At 39.3% G+C, this 16,744-nt stretch overlaps 1 protein-coding gene across 2 annotated transcripts in view; it reads left to right on the forward strand.

Annotated features, from left to right (window-relative positions):
- The window catches only part of ak8 (adenylate kinase 8), a 135,448-nt gene that overhangs the window by 67,000 nt on the left and 51,704 nt on the right, over nt 1-16,744 (forward strand). Inside the window, exons 8-10 of one of the 2 annotated variants that reach the window (XM_078549986.1) lie at nt 1,649-1,849; nt 3,531-3,662; nt 8,058-8,147. In XM_078549986.1, the coding sequence (XP_078406112.1) occupies nt 1,649-1,849; nt 3,531-3,662; nt 8,058-8,147 (423 nt within the window). The remainder of the gene's footprint in view (nt 1-1,648; nt 1,850-3,530; nt 3,663-8,057; nt 8,148-16,744) is intronic. The other variant, XM_078549987.1, reaches the window with a different exon arrangement.

Consider the following 16,744-nt stretch of genomic DNA (forward strand, 5'->3'; position numbering starts at 1 on the left):
TTTATATCGTGTCTTCCACATCCACCAGATGTCCCAAAGCGATTTCACTGCCAATGAAGTATTTTAGAAATGGAACTGCTGTTGTAATCTGGGCAACTATTTTCACACAGCAAGATCTTGCAAACAGCAAAGTGAAGTGATCATATAATTTTTGATTGTGTTGATTGAGGAATAAACATTAGATATGGAGTACTTTTTGCCCATAATCTTGGTTCAATATTTCAGCCAAAAGATGGCACCTCCCTCAGTACTACACTAAAGCATTAACTTAGATCATCTACTTTAGAATGGGGCTGGAGCCTTGAACCAGCTGACTCAAAAGTGAGAATGCTACCACTGAACGAAGGCTGACACTTGCAGGAAGTCACCTGGTTGTTAAAGGAAAAAAAAGGGAAATGTAATAATTGGAATTAAGCTTACAAATTCACTCATGAAGTCTGCATTTTACCTTAGTTCATTCCATCATACCAATAATTTTACAATTGGATCACTGATCCTTTGGTATACGTAACAAAACAGGTGTGTGACCATCAATTCATTAGCTGTTTACTTACCTTTCATCCCTGAAATTTAGTTGTCAATATGGGAATCACTATTGACAATGCCTAAAATATGGAGTCTAGTTTCCTCTCAGCTCCACACTGACCTTTCCCTTTGAATTCCTTCACCTGAATTTCTGTTCAGCCTCTCGTGCAAGTCAAGTCAGTAAATACATCCTTTGCAACATGACTGACATTCTTTATCCACCCATTCCCTTCTTCAGTTCAATGGAGGTTACCTCTCCAACTTCATTCACTGTCTCTACTTCATGGTGTAGCAGTGAGGCACCACTGTTAATCGGTTGCAAACCTATCTGTCCTGAGATAGATAATCACCTGCAGTGATTGCTGTTTCTACCTCTGCAGTTTCACTTTGGGAATACTTGAGGTTCTAACCTTTCCCCTCCGCTATTCTTAACCAAATACTGCCCTGCAGCATCACAGATAGGCATCAGCTCATCTTCCATCTTTTTTTAAATGAGCATGTTACACATTGTCTAACAATTTATTATGTTCCATAGTTTTCTTAAAAAAATTTTATGCATATCTTTGAGAATATTGAAGTTATAAAAGGGTGAAACCTGTCTCATAACATATTCAAGAATATTTGTCATTATCCCCATTAAAATTAAATTTAAAATATTTTTGAAGAATTATTTTTGAAACTTGGATTGTAAATACACAACTCTGGATATTGTTAGCATTTTTAATCACCGTTTTCCTTTGGTGATAGGATAAAATATTGGTTTACAATGATCTTTATCTTATTTTTATACTACCTTTCCTATTATTCATTCATTTCAAATACTCTTACATAATTACTGTCCAACCCATTATCAGCTAGCCCAAATATATCTTCTCTGTCAGCAACTCAAAGTTTTAGCTAGAAAATTCTCAGAGACAGCATTGGTGATGACTGAATAAATGTGGCTACTGATGCATACTGATCAACCTATATGTTTGTGTAACCAAAGAGGCGGGTTTTATATTCTTTGTTTTGCCTTTTTGAACAAAGTTAGACTACTATTCCTTTAAACAGAGTAGTTAATATTTCATATTGCACTTTCCCAGTGCATTCTTTAACATTTACCTTTGCCTGTATACTTTAGAAATATATCATACAACTTTCAACTGGCCAACGTCCAGTAAAATACAGAACCGCCTTGTGAAACCTAATGGAATAACAGAGGAAGAAACTGCAAAAAGATTATTGGAATACCGCAGAATCAGTCATGGGATACTGAATAGCTACAGTAAAAAATACCATATCATTAATGCTGATCAGCCCAGTGTTGATGTCTTTTCACAGGGTAAGTAATATTCTAACAACAACCCTTTTGTAGGAAAAGCTAGTAAGGTATCAACTGTATTGCTGAGAGCTTCCTTTTGGTCGCAAGTGAAATCATGAGTGGAGCTGTGAGTTGCACATCCTTTTAGTTCCGGGAATTGGTTTGAAATCCAACCCAGACTAATGAGATGGAACTCTGCAATCAATGGAGATTCCTAATTTAAAATTATTTGGGGTATTCTTATGTTCTTTATAAAATTCCTAGTAGGCACAAGTTTGTGACCAGCCATGTATCTCTAACAATTATGCGAATGGTCAAATTACTTGTTCTAGGCATTCACCATTTACTACAATAGTGTGTGAAGTGAACCTTGGATGATTTCTTTTTCCAATATAAGTGAAATTATTGTAAGTTATAAATGTTTGTAGAAAGGACGGGGCATTTAGTCCATTTATTCCCAACCCACAACAGCGCAACAGATCAAAAATCATTATATGGTGTAGTGGGAGGAAGGTGGGGAAGAGAAGAGAATTGGACCAGTCTGAACCATACTTTGGCATTGCATTGTACTATTGCATCACCCCAGTTGATAACTATATCTTTGTTGTGTTGGACAAAGTACTTAACTAAAGTAATAGTGGTGAAAGTAGCCCCGTCTATATGTGTGTGTATATGTGTATATATATATATATATATTTTTTTTTTAATATATATAATATGTATTTGCAAATTCTCTATTTTGATTACTTTTTTATTCATCTACTCAAATATTAATAAGAAGGAAAGCAGAAGAAAAACTGTCAGCACCGACAGAGTATGTAAAGTCAATTGGTCGTGAACCTTGTTTCTTTGTGGGTGTCTTTTAGCTGTCTTATTGTTCGCAGACATCATATTACTGCAGTGCTGAGCTTTATATTCCCATTCACAAGTAGAGAAATCCTGCTGAACAAAAACATGAAAATTTGATGTTGCATTTCATTGATTTCAGTCCTATTTTTCAGCATAAATGATTATAGTAATTTGCAGCCATAAGTGGGAGAATATGAATGCGTAATCTATGTAAACTCATAGTCTATGCAGGATAGTTTCACATGTGTTGCATTATCAGACCAGAATATATTAATTTTGCCTTGTGTTATGATTAGTTTAACTGACTGTGCCCTTGGGTTTTAAAAAATCTGTGCTCTGGATTGTCTCATACATCATATATAATAATAAATAGTAAAGCTACTTGATTATTAATTAGATTTTAAGCATAATTTTGCAGAAACAATTTAAAATTTGAGATTTTTCTAAATCTGTGCACCGATGTACTTTAATTTTACAGTATAATTATTATTCTTTTAAAAAGTAGGATTGCACAATGTCTGTTGATTTGTATACATAATTGTTTGTATTTTGTACAATTAAACTAATTGGAAAATTTATAAAAAATTAAAATTCCTCTTGAATTTGTTTTCTTTAAAGCTTGGGCAGACTGTGTGTTGCAAGCTTTATGCACTTTTGCAACTATGAAGGAAAATCAGTAGGGAATCATTACATCTAATTACTCAGCAGTTAATTAATACAAATGGGGCGGGGGGAGGAATCCCCTACAAATGGGGCTTAACAGCAATCATAGTGCATGAGTTTGCTTCTCTAAGAATTATTAGTGTTCAGGGTCTCTGCTGATTTTTTTTTTAAACATTTCCACTCTACACAGCTTTGAGCCATGTCCAAAGCCGACATCGATCCAATGCCCCCTACACACCAAGAATCCTTCTCCATGGTCCCCCTGGCAGTGGCAGGAGCCTGCAGGCAGCACTGATTGCTGAAAAATACAGGATTGTTAATGGTGAGCACTAACTCAGTTGGACTTTTTGTCTTTATTGAACTCGTGTCTTTGTCTTGTACATTCTGCTGTATAACAGCAGTACATTACAATCTGGCAGTAAATATGTGGTAAGTCCATGTCCTATTACAGCCTGCTTCTATTACAGCATTGCCTCCGGAGGCACCAAACATTCAACACAAAATTGTGGCTGCTAGGTCAATACTTCTATGTTTGATTTTTCAGTGACTTGTCATAAGTATACCTTTTATATTTCCATTTGCTTGACTGAATGTAGGTTGAACTTTTTAGCAGAATCAGGCTCACATAGTTTTTTCCAATGATGCAACCAAAATGACAAAACTAGCCTGATTTTGGGTGCTGGCTGGCTGCGCGTTATTAGCATTTGCTGTTTTTACTGTCAACGATTCCCCCATTGTCCATCTCACACTGTTGATCTGTATATTTTTGTGGTTGATTGTTTTTCTTTTCTTGAGGTATGTGTCTTTCTCCATTAGGAGGACAGATGGCCCATTCCTCAGATACCTCCAAGTGCTGTCAAGGTCACCTTTTGGTTGAATTATGAGGTGATACACCTAAGGGAAAAAAACTTCCTGAGGCTGAGCACATTTCGCTTTTGTGTATCTTGTGGCAGAACTGTGTTTTAGCAGACTGCTAGCTGGTTCTCTAGCTAGATGTGCAGTGCTGGGTACAAGGCCAATGAGATCCAAAATGGGGGGAAGTTTGTTTTTCTTCATTGCTCAGATATGAAGATGATTAGTAACAGCTTCTATTTGCAACTGTATGTCATCAAACGTTCTTGGGGAAAATAACTTTGAGTCACCCATATGAATGTTGGTCATTGTGCAGTTACTTAATATGACATGCTTAACATGCCAATCATCAATTTTTTTATTCATTCATGGGATGTGGGCTTTGCTGGCTGGGCCAGCATTTATTGCCCATCCCTAGTTGCCCTTGAGAAAGTGGTGGTGAGCTGCTGCCTTGAACCGCTGCAGTCCATGTGGTGTAGGTATACCCATAGTGCTGTTAGGAAGGAATTGCCAGGAATTTGACACAGCGACAGTGAAGGAACGACGATATTTTTCCAAGTCACGATGGCGAGTGACTTGGAGGGGAACTTCCAGGTGGTGGTGTCAATATCAGTTTGAAAAACAGAACAAGGATCCTTTCTGTTGGCTTAGATGGATGTTAAAGATCCCATGGCTCTCTTTCAAGAACAAAGAAACTCATGGGCAAGTTTTGATTTTTGCAAGGTTAAAGGCGGAGTGGCATGAGCTCTCCAGCAAGATGTAACTGTTCACAACTGACGTCCTAACACTTTTTTGCTGCAAGTTGCTGAGTTTTTTACACAACAATAATGACATACGCATTTAACTCGCCGTTATTTCCTCCAGCAAATTCTGGGCCATTTTTGTGGTGTGCTGTGTTCATAGGGCTGCCACTGTTAGTTACATAATTTTATTTGAAGTACTTTGAGTCAGTTCTGAGATACGATAAGCTGTCACATAAATGCAAGTTTTTCTTTGTATTCCGTTCTTGGTTGATGGTATGTTATTAACCTGATGATTCAACAGTGATGCAATTTTTAACTTTGTTTATCCTCCTAGCAATGCATAATTCCATTAGATTCAATTTACGCTAACCCAATCTGATTGTGCTCTCTTAATGCCTGTATGACTAGGAGTTAACAATTTACCAACAAGTCAGTTGACAGCTTTTCTGTGTTAAATTATTGAAATTTGTATCATGCTGTTTTACACTGATCAAATACAGATCTTTGCAACTAATTTCTATGCTGAGGTACAACAAGGACGTTTTTATTTTCTGTGATATGATATGCAAAGGAAGTATATAATCCTAACTCTGCTGAGTAGTTTTAAGTAAAACGAATGCAGACTAGTAGTAATCAATAGGGCTTTAAAATTGTCTGTAACTGTGACTAATGAGTGTGGAGTATTAAATTGCTTCTTTGCTTTCAGTCTTCAGTTTTAGTGAGCCTCACTAAAAACAATAACAGATTTATACATTTCTGTAATCTCTGTAAATCTCATGATTCTTATCTGATAAAATTTGGTTTTGTACACCTTTTGTTGCCAACTGGAATGCTATCTGATTTTACCTGCAGTGCTTTTATACTAAAAAGTAGAAATGATAATGTGTCTTTATTTAGACAAGTTTCCAGTGGTTTATGATATTTCTCTTTTTTTCTTGTTGTCACCTTTTTCTTCCTGTTTTCCTCAGCATTCCCTTAACACTCTCTATCATATCAAGGTGGCCTTTGATATCAGCATTATCAAATTAGAAGCTAATGCTGATCAAAAATCAAATATCTGGAATAAACTAGTTTTCCTCCCCTAAATGTTGCTGTTTGATACACTCGGCAGCATTTTATGTCCTGGTCGCGGCGGGTGCAGGGCCGGGGCTGTAAAATGTGGTGAGCCGTTCAAATGTCCATTGACTTTGGTGGGACCGGAAAATCCCGCCAAGGGGAGGGACCATGAAATTTTGCCCAATGTAACCGCATAGGATATAGGGTGCAGAAAAAGGCCATCCTAAGCAACCAATCTGTGCCCGCATTTATGCTCCACTCAAGCCTCCTCCTGTCTTTCCTTATCTGAATCTGTCAATGTAACCCTTTACTCCCTTCCCCCTCATATGCTTGACCAGCCTCTCCATAATCTATTATATTCATTACAACCATTCCCTTTGGTAGCGAGTCCCACATTTTCACCATTCTTTGGGTAAAGACGTTTCTTCTGAATTCCTTATTGGAATCTTATATTGATGACCTCTAATTTTTCTGTTGTAAACATTCTCTTTGGGCTGAATTTTCCCCCTGTCGGGGCAGTTGTGAGGAGGTGGGCGGGAGAGAGCGCAAACTCGATCAGCGCCCCCTGCCATTTTACTTGGGTGGGCTAATTAAGGTCTGCCCAGCGTGATGCACACCCGGAAGCACTGTGCGCTCCCTCTGCGGATGGGGGGGGGCATGAAATTCCCTGAGTCGGTTAAAGAGTGCAGGAATCTCCCTGAGACATTGAGGTGCCTCAAGGAGATTCGTTTAAGTTCTAAAAAATTTAATAAAGGGAAAAAATTTTTTTAAGGACATGTCCCCTCTTGTGAAACTGTCACATGAGCTGGGACATGTCCATTAATTTTTTCAAAAATGTTTATTTAATTAATAAACCCTTCATGAAACCTCATCCCGCCTATGGATGAGGCTTCATGAAAAATGCGAAGGCCGCCTGGGCTCTTCACCTGCCCGCCAACCTTAAGGTTGGACGGGCAGCATTCTAAACAACTTTAATTACTTTCTTAATGGCCTTTGACAGTTCAGCGGGCGTGCAGCCGATTCGGCTGTGTGCCCACCGAACTGACAATCTAACCGATGTGCGGTGACATCGGGACGCACACTCGACATCACCGCACGTCATTTTACGTGTCGGTGAGCAGGCCCCGCCCCCGCTTGCCAACCTGAAAATTCTGCCCTTTGTGTCTATTCCATCAAAACCTCTCACAATTTTAAAGTCCTCTAGGAGTCCTGTAGTCACCCCTAAGCCTTCTTTTTTCAAAAGCCTGTTCATCCTTTTCTTATACATATACCCTTTTCATTTCTAATATCATCCTTGTAAACCTTTTCTGCAGTCTTTGCAGTGTCTGTATATTCTTTTTATAATTTGGCGACCAGAACTGCACGCAATACCCGAAGTGTGGTCTAACCAAGGTTCAGTACAGGTTTAGCATAACTTCCCTACTTTTCAATTCTATCCCTCTAGAAATAAACCCTTGTGCTCGGTTTGCTTTTTACTGGCCTTGCTAAGACTTTCAGTGATTGGTATATTCGTTCTCTGAGATCCCCTTGTTATTCTTCCCCATCTAGATTCACACCTTCTAATTAATAAGTGAGCTCCCTATTCTTCCTACCAAAATGTACTACCTCACATTTATGTGTGTTGAACTTCATTTGCCAATGATTTATCCATTCTGCAAGTTTATTGATATCCCCCTGCAATTTATTGCAGTCTTCCTCCGTGTTGATTATCCCCCCCACACAATTTGGTGTCACCCGCAAATTTAGAAATTGTGTATTGATTCCAAAGTCCAAATCATTAATGTAAACTGTAACTGGTAACAACCAATACAGCTGCTTGCCAATGATTAAACACAGTTATTTTGTTCTTCACAGCTGTGGTGAATGCTCTGTGAAACACAAGTTTTTCAGAATTTTTTTATGAATGGGTAGCATGTTGTGTCGAGTAAATAATTATACCTTCAGGCATACTGTAACACTACTCCAAAGGAATTTGAGGGAAGTATAGAGTGCTTGTAGTTTTACCCATGATGGAGAAAATGGCTTCTTTGAATGACATTGGTGAGATGAGTACTTGTTTTTTCCAGTTTCCTGTGGACAGCTACTGAAGGAGCCTGTCGCTGCTGAGACAAGATTCGGTGAAGCCATTAAACCCTATGTTGAAAGTAGGCAGCCAGGTAAGGTTCCTGACCCCCCTACTGATAGTATTCTGATATTGAACAAAGGGCAAGATTTAGACACCACCAGAGCTTTTCTCCCTCGTTATTAACAGGGAGTTCAGGAGACATTGAACAACTGAATATCTCAGAGTGAGATCCATAGGGACATCCCCTGCACTTCCCTCCAGCCCTTGCTTAGAGCATGTTTGTACTAGCTGAAGGCAGAGAAGGGTTACTGAATAATTTACTAACTGATTAATAGACTCACATGGGTATAATTAGGACAGGCATAGGCAGCAGCTACAGTAACCAGTACAGTGCTTAAGGGAGCTGGAGGCTGCTTTAGCTTCGCCTGAAAGAAAGTTTCTGGGGCGCTGCTGTTTGAAGATGAGTCAGGAGGAGAGCAGAGCCCCTGCTCTTTTGAAGTGGAAATAGGACAGTTTGAATCTGTCGAGTTTAATTTTTCAGAGGTGCAATGGACCCTGTGGTGCAACTTACTTTCCTTTTTTTGTCAAAAAGTTTTTTTTATGTTATTTTCCATACGTAAAGTTTATTCTTTAAATATATGAAACAAAGTTTTTTTTATAAAAATCATCAGTAGCCAACTGTGTAACATTATATTAATGTGTTTTTCACTCCCATTTCTAATCCTTTATCATGCCTCTCTGTTATCTATCCTCCTCCAGAAGGGCTTACGGGTGGTCTACAAGCTTACTTTAAAGTTCACATATTCAAGTGGGATGAGATGAACAGCTCTCATTATACAGTTTTTACAGTAAACCATTTTCAACAATGCTAGAATACACATTTTTGAAACTTAAATCAAATTTTTAACTTCTTAAAATTTAATATAATAATTGAAATTACTTTTGCCATCTGAATTTGGTTTCACTGCTTGAATTGTATTCATACATTTTCATCAGAATAATATATTCATCTTTGGGGCCAAATAACATTTAGCATTGGAATAAAATTTATTGTTGAGCCTGAACCTTTAAAAATGGATTATTAAATTACAAGGAGTATTAGTGCATTTGTGATATCTTTGGTTTATAGGGCAATGACTAATTGTGCCCATATACATTGCAAGTAAAATGTCCTTATCCAGTTGCGCATGATTAAATAAATTCGCCTTGTACAATCTCAAAAGCAATGAGCCTCACTGCTAAAACAAATACTGTTAATTCTCAATTAGCAGATTAAAGAATTATTAACCCAACAATGTCCAACGTGTCAATTTATAGTCTTTAACTGTTAATTAGTATTCATTATTCAGATGCTCTTGGAAGCAGCTGTGATTATTTTTTGTGTGCTCTGTATTTGCACTTATCATGGTGAGAAGATTACCCAATGTGGGGAATGGAACATATAAATTCATTTTCATAGGATTTTACAGACTGGTTTTGAGAATACTATAGATTCAGTCCACCAACACTAAAAGACACCAGGCACATCTGAAAATCAAAGTATCAAATAGCTGATAGGTCTTTTAACTGACTTGCTAAATATATGTTCGGCTATATTGTTATTGAGTCCTATAATTCCTCTGGGTTTGCTATGTGTGCTGAATTTGAGGCACATTGCATCTTGAGGATTCTTATTCACTGGAAACTTGGTGAGACAGACGCAATTTGTTTCAATTTAGGACTCTCAGTTCCAATCAGGGAGGGAAGTCAATCAATGTGGTTGATTTTTTACTCCTGGGGTGGGAATGCAGCCTTGTGAGGGGTCAGAAGTGATACCAGGTAGACTTGGGATAATTTTAACAGCTAAGCTTTATTAGCAAGCTGCTTGCCAATTAACCAACCCAAATGGCTGCGAAATGACTGCCCAGCTGTTAAAATTAGGCGGCTCAGGTTCCCCCACTGGACTCCTTCAAAAATGGACCCCGGCATGAGGTAAGTGGGTCAGTGGAAGTTTGACAGGGGAATGGCAGGGAGGTAGCCTAGGACAGTGGGGGATCCAGGGGAGGGGATGGGGGCGCGGTTTCCTTGTGGGGCTGAGAGAAACTGTTTAGAGTGGAGGGTGCAGCTTATGTTGTCTATCCTTTCTTCTTTTCTTTCGCTGCCGTTTTGGTTGACTTCCATTGAACTGTTCCACATACCATATTTTTGTTTAATTTGTTCCCAGGATGTGGGCATCTCTGAGTCACTTGCCTAGTCACTTCAGAAAGCATTAAAAGTCAAACCAGTAGTGTGGACTAGATAAAAGCAAAATCCTGCAGATGCTGGAAATCTGAGACAAAAACAGAAAATGCTGGAAAAACTCAGCAGGTCTAGCAGCACCTCTGGAGAGAGAAACGGAGCTAATGTTTCGAGTCCATATAACCCTTCAGACCTGAAGAGATGTGGTCTAGAAGCTTTGGCAGCAGGTTCACTTTTTGTATTATTCTTTCATGGGATGTGGGCATCGCTGGCAGTGGCAGCATTTGTTGCCTATCCCTAATTGCCCTTGACTGAATGGCTGGCGAGGATCTGGAGTCACATGTAGACCAGACCAGGTAAAGATGGCAGATTTCTTTCCCTAAAGGACATTAGTGAAACAGATGGATTTTTTTACAACGATCGATGATAGTTTCATGGTCACTGCATGGTTACTATTAAAGCAAATAGCTTTCAATTACAGATTCATTAACTGAATTCAAATTCCACCAGCTGATGTGATTACTAGTTCATTGACATTACCACTACGCCACCATCTCCCCATATTGTCTGTGAAGGACAGTAGCGAGCCAGATGAGCTTTTACGACCAACAGCAGTTTTCATGGTCACTTTTTCTGGTACCAACTTACAAAAGACCAGATTTATTAAATGGAATGTAGTAACTTGCTAAGTTGAGATTTAACCCTTGTAACTTTTGCAATGCATGTGCAGTACCATAATCAATACACAACAACACCCTAATCATGATGCCAGTGCAAGAGGTTACACATCTTATATGCCATATTATGTCAAGTGTTACAGAATACTTTGGACAGAATGATGAAAACCTAGGTCACTATATACAGCACCAGAAAAAAATTCACAAAGTTCCTTCCAGTCATAAACCAATGAATACAATGCATATCCTTCCAATTGTCAAATCAGGGTACATATGATCAGTCTCAATGTATAAATCAATCAGATTTGAACCTAAATTAAAAGTGTACCTGTCTGCAAAGACCATTTCAATTCATCAAAAGGCAATCCTTATGGTATATTTTCCTATGCATATGAACAACACGTAAAAGTCAACTTTTTGATCAGCTTTTCTTGTCTGAGTGACTGGGTGGTGGTAGACGGAGACAAATGGAAAAAAGTACAACCAGATTCCTGAATGGTAAAGGGGAGGAAAGTAATAACAATATTAAAGATTAAAATACTTCCTTCCCTAAGCTATAATATTTATATCCCATTCAAATGCTAACTTTCCTTTTTCTTGATTGACCAAGGAGTTGTTTTAATTCAAGGTCAAGGTATCAGAAGTACAAGAACCAACTTAGGGCGATATATATATATATTTTATATACATTTTTACTTTAATTTCATTTTTAAATAAATCAGATTAACACTACTCAACTGATTTTTCTTGGTTTTAGTTTAAAATTGAAGAGAACATTCCTGGTGTGCTTTTTCAAATTTCTTTTTTCAATCCCTTTCACTTACATTCATTATAATTTTTCACCCATTGGAGTGATTTGGTTGCATAATTAAAACCAGTAATCAATATGATGCAAAGTAGTGTGATGTCAACAGATCTTGATGGTGCGATAGTGTAAAATGGGTGTTCGCAAGTCAGCAGCTCATTTTACATCTCATTTTCACTTCTATTGACTTCAATGGAAATGAAAATTGTGAGAGATGTAACAGACTGTCAACTCACTATCGCATCAAATCAAGATCTACCCCAATGTTTTAATTTCCATTTAATATTTATCTGTATAAAATTCAAAGATTATGTTGCCTTGTGACTGTAAATTTTCTGGAGGAAAAATTTGTTCTTGTGTATGCAGGCTGACACCGATTTCCCCATGAGTAGACAGTGTCACATGCCACTACTGGCATAACCCGCGCAGGTTTCTTCATTGATATCAGTGATGGAGGCTGCAAGAATTGTGCAGCCATGACTCTCTGCCACCAGGGAATTAACATTTTCTGCATAGCGCCACTTGAAGTGGTGCTACACAAACAAATTTTTCCCCCCAATTGTTTAATCAGCTCCCCATCATGCGACGGACTGTACACTAGACATTCACGAGGCGGCCACACTTATTGTGTTTTATATACATATGAAGCGTGCAAGTCCGATATGTGCAGTAAGAACAGCACAGTACAGTTGACTGTTAAAAAATAACAAAAAAATATGTTAAATGATAATGACAAACAGAAAGTTGATCCACTTGAACAAACTGATGTGAAACAAGGATTAAATTTAAATAAGCATATGTGGAAAAAAATACCATAATGTTCACCGACTTTATTGTGGAAACTTAATTAGAATAAGCATTAAAACAAAACTTTAAAATAAGTGAGATAGAAAATAAGCATTATTCCTAATTTGATCTACTCTAAGCGCCACAATATGGACCCTTGCTTTATGCAACATGCTAAATCTAATGAGAGTAGCCAAGGAGTATCGATGTAACACTTGCCAAATTCCAGACCTCTGAAACTGAAATTGGTTCCATTGTTACTCCTAAACTTGTGGATAAGAATTTAGCAGTAGTAGTACTGAATAATACGATTAGGTTAGCAAGTTGCAACCATGTTACTAGTTGTAACTATGACCACATTCTCATTTTTCCATTTCTCTTTCCGTACCCATTTTATCCCTTCACTGCCGCTGGGCCAAAATCCTAGAACTCTCATCCTAACAGCACTCTGGGTACTCCTACAACACATGGACTACAGCGGTTCAAGAAGGCAGCACATAACCACCTTCTCAAGAGCAATTAGGGATGGACAATAAATGCTGGCCTAGTCAGCGATGTCCACATCCCATGAACGAATAAAAAAAACCCAGACCCTTTTCTGTCTTTCATCTGATGAAATACTTCAATTATCTAATTGAATTTGTGCTAGTATAAGATAATATTACTGCATTTTTTCCTATTTCCATGATTGTGTTTTAAGGGCAGCCCCAAAACACAAATTATATTCACACATTAATGGGTGAGATAATGTTACTGGGCTAATAATCCAGAGAAATTTGACTTCAACCTCTATGCTAGTTTGAGAATTTGAATTCAGCTTTAATAGAATATAAATAAATCTGGAATAAAGAGCTGGTATAGTAAAAGTGACCATGAAGCTGTCGGATTGTTGAATCCTTCAGGAAATTGAACCTGCCATCCTTACCCAGCCTGGCCTATCCAAATGGCTCCAGTTCCACACTGACATGGTTGACTCCAAACTCTCTTTAAAGTGGCCTAGCAAGCCACTCTGTTGTATCAAACTGGAGGACAAAGCAGCCCGCTTGATTGGCAGCCCTTCCACAAACATTCATTCCCTCCACCACCGACAAACAGTGGCAGCAGTGTGTACCATCTACAAGGCGCACTGCAGAAATTCACCAAGGTTCCTTTCAACCAACATTTAGTTTCCTCCATCACTATGCCTGGATATATCCTGTTCCACTGGTAGGACAGATCCAGTAGAGTTTGGGGCACAGTAGTATGCATGCAGGGGGCAGGGAGAGGGCTGGGTAATCCTAACATGGACCAACAGGAAAGAACATTTTGATTGATGAGTCAGTGCTTCTCCATGTCACATGCCACTTGCACTGGTGGTAGCTAGGGCATGGAATGTGCACTGGGTGGGGGACTTCAATGTCCATCTCTAAGATTGGCTCGGTATTTTCAACATAGAGTGAGCTGACCAAGTCCTGAAGGACATAGCTGCCAGACTCTTCTTGTGGAAAGTGTGAGGGGTAAACTACTTTACCTCATTCTCTACCTACATTGGATTTTTCAGTCCATGACAACATTGGTACACATGACCACTGTACAGAACACAGTCCTCATGGAGACCAAGGATGAAATTTTACGCTGGTGGGATTTTATGGTCCCTCCGAAGTCAATGGACTTTTGAATGGTGGCTCGCCGCATTTTGAAGTCCTGCCGCGCTGCAATGGGGCCATAAAATTCCACCCCAAGCCCTGTCTTTACACTTTACCCCCATTGTGTCTTATGCTAGGTGGGATAGACTAAGAACAGATCTAACACCTCAAAATTGGACATCCACAAGATACTGCAGGTCATCAACAGTAATAGAATTGTATACCCCCACATCTGTAATTTATGGTCAGCATATCTCTCAATCCTCCATCATCATTAAGCCAGATGATCAACACTGATTCAATGAGTTGTGTAGAAGAACATGTGGGAGCAGCAGCAGCCGTGAATGCATGCTGAACAGCAAAGGCAGCGGACTATTGCGAGAGCTAAGTGATGCCACAATAAACAAATCCAATCAAAGCTCTAGAATCCTGCTGCATTTAGTCGTGAATGATGGTGGACAATTAAGCATCTGATAGATTTCCATGAACATCCCCATCCTCTACAATGGTGGACCTCATGTACTTAGTATGTGAGTGCAAAAGACAAGGCTGAAGCATTTGTAACAACCTTTAGGCAGGAGTGCCAAGTGGATGATCCATTTCACCTCCTCTGGAGGCCCCCACCATCAGAGATCTTCAGCCAGTTTGATTTACTCCACAGAATACCAAGTAACAGCAGACCTCAATATAGCTTTGATCCAACTATGGACACAAGTTGAATTCAGGGAGTGAGGTGAGCATCACTACCCTTGACATCGCAGCAGCACTTGACTGAGTGTGGCATTATGGAACCCCAGTAAAAATAGATATCAGAAAACTCTCCAATGTCTACAGTCATACCTAGCATAATGGATGGGTTGTGGTTTTTATAGGCTAACCATTTCATCTCCAAGACATTGCTACAGGAGTTCATTTGAGCAGCATCCTAGGTACAATTATGCACAGTTGCTTCATCAGTGACCTTCCCTCCATTGTAAAGTCAGCAGAGGGTTTGTTGGCTGATGATTGCTTAGTTTTCTGCTCCATTTGCAATTCATCTGAGAATAACTGCAGCAAGATCTGGAAAACACATAGGCTTGGACTGCTAAGTGACGTGTAACATTTGCCTCACAGAAGTGCCAGGCAATGACTATCATCAACAAGTGAGAGCCTAACCACCTATCTTTGACATTTAGTGGCATTACCATTGATCAGTTCCCCACTATCAACACCCTGGGAGTCACCGTTGACATGGCTACTACAGAATGTCAGACGTTAGGTGCCTTGCGGCGAGTACCTGAACTCCTGACTCCCAAAAGCCTTTCCACCACACACATGACAGAAATAAATGGTGTGAAGGAATACTCACCACATGGCTGAATGAGTGCAGCTGCGACAGTGCTCAAGAAGCTTGACACCATTCAGGTTGAAGAAGTTTGCTTGATTGCCACTTTACCCTAAATACTCATCTCTTCCACCACCAGTGCAGTCTGATCACAGTGTGTTTATTTTGTGCAGCCAGACAAGAAACTTTCATCCAAATAACTTACTCACTTTTCCAGAACTGCTTTATCCAATTCAGGGCCACGGGAGTCAGAGACTATCCGAACAGACAATGGGCACTAGGTCAGGAAAGAACGCCAGTCCATCATGGCATGCACACGTCTGCGGAGGGACAATTTAGCGTAGCCAATCCACCTAACCAGTACGTCTTTGGACTGTGGGAGGAAACTGGAGCACCCGGAGGAAACGCACGCAGACATGGGAAGAACATGCAAACTCCACACAGACACCCAAGGTCAGGATGGAACCCAGGTCGCTGGAGCTGTGAGGCAGCAGCGCTAACCACTGCGCCACCATGCCGCCCATAATGAGACGCGTGGTCGGCAGGATTCGAACTGATGTGGGTGCATCCCAATGGATTTCTAATCCATCGCCTCAACCACTTAGCCACGACTACAGAAGCACTACCTACTGGATGCTTTGTTTTTCAGCAAAGTAGCTATAATGTTCCAAGCAGAACATGCAATAATAAATATTCCTTGCAAACAGTACCGTATTTAAATCTGTTTCAGTTTACAACTAAGCTTTCCAACCTCCTGCCAAAACTTTGGGTAAGGACCTCTAATATTCATCGGGAACAAAAGCTCCTGTCCCCAAATGTGGAAAATGATGTGCATTGAAGTCAAATGATACGGATCACTATGGTTGCTTTAAAATTCTGTGACATATGTGAAGTGACTGCGTGGGATGTCTTAAGACAGCAGAAATAGTCAGGAGTTAAAGGTATCAGAAGAAGGCACAAACAGCATTTAGTGAAGTAGACAAAACTGTTAAAAATTAATGTTGATTTGATTATTGATTGCTGATGTAATTCTATTTCCTGACTAAATTTGATTCTTCGTACTCTTTCGTGTGCATGTTCTCTTTTGTTCACTCTCCCTCTCTCAATACTACTCTTTGCCTTTCTTCCTTAAATGCAATACCGGATCCTGACATACAAAATATAAACTACTCAAAATAACATTTCTCCTTTGTCCAGTATAATAGTATATAAAACACACAAATCACAACATTTCAGTCTAAAATCTACCATCTC

The sequence above is a fragment of the Cetorhinus maximus genome, chromosome 10 (genome assembly GCF_964194155.1).
Source record: "Cetorhinus maximus chromosome 10, sCetMax3.hap1.1, whole genome shotgun sequence".
NCBI classification, from domain to species: Eukaryota; Metazoa; Chordata; class Chondrichthyes; order Lamniformes; family Cetorhinidae; genus Cetorhinus; species Cetorhinus maximus.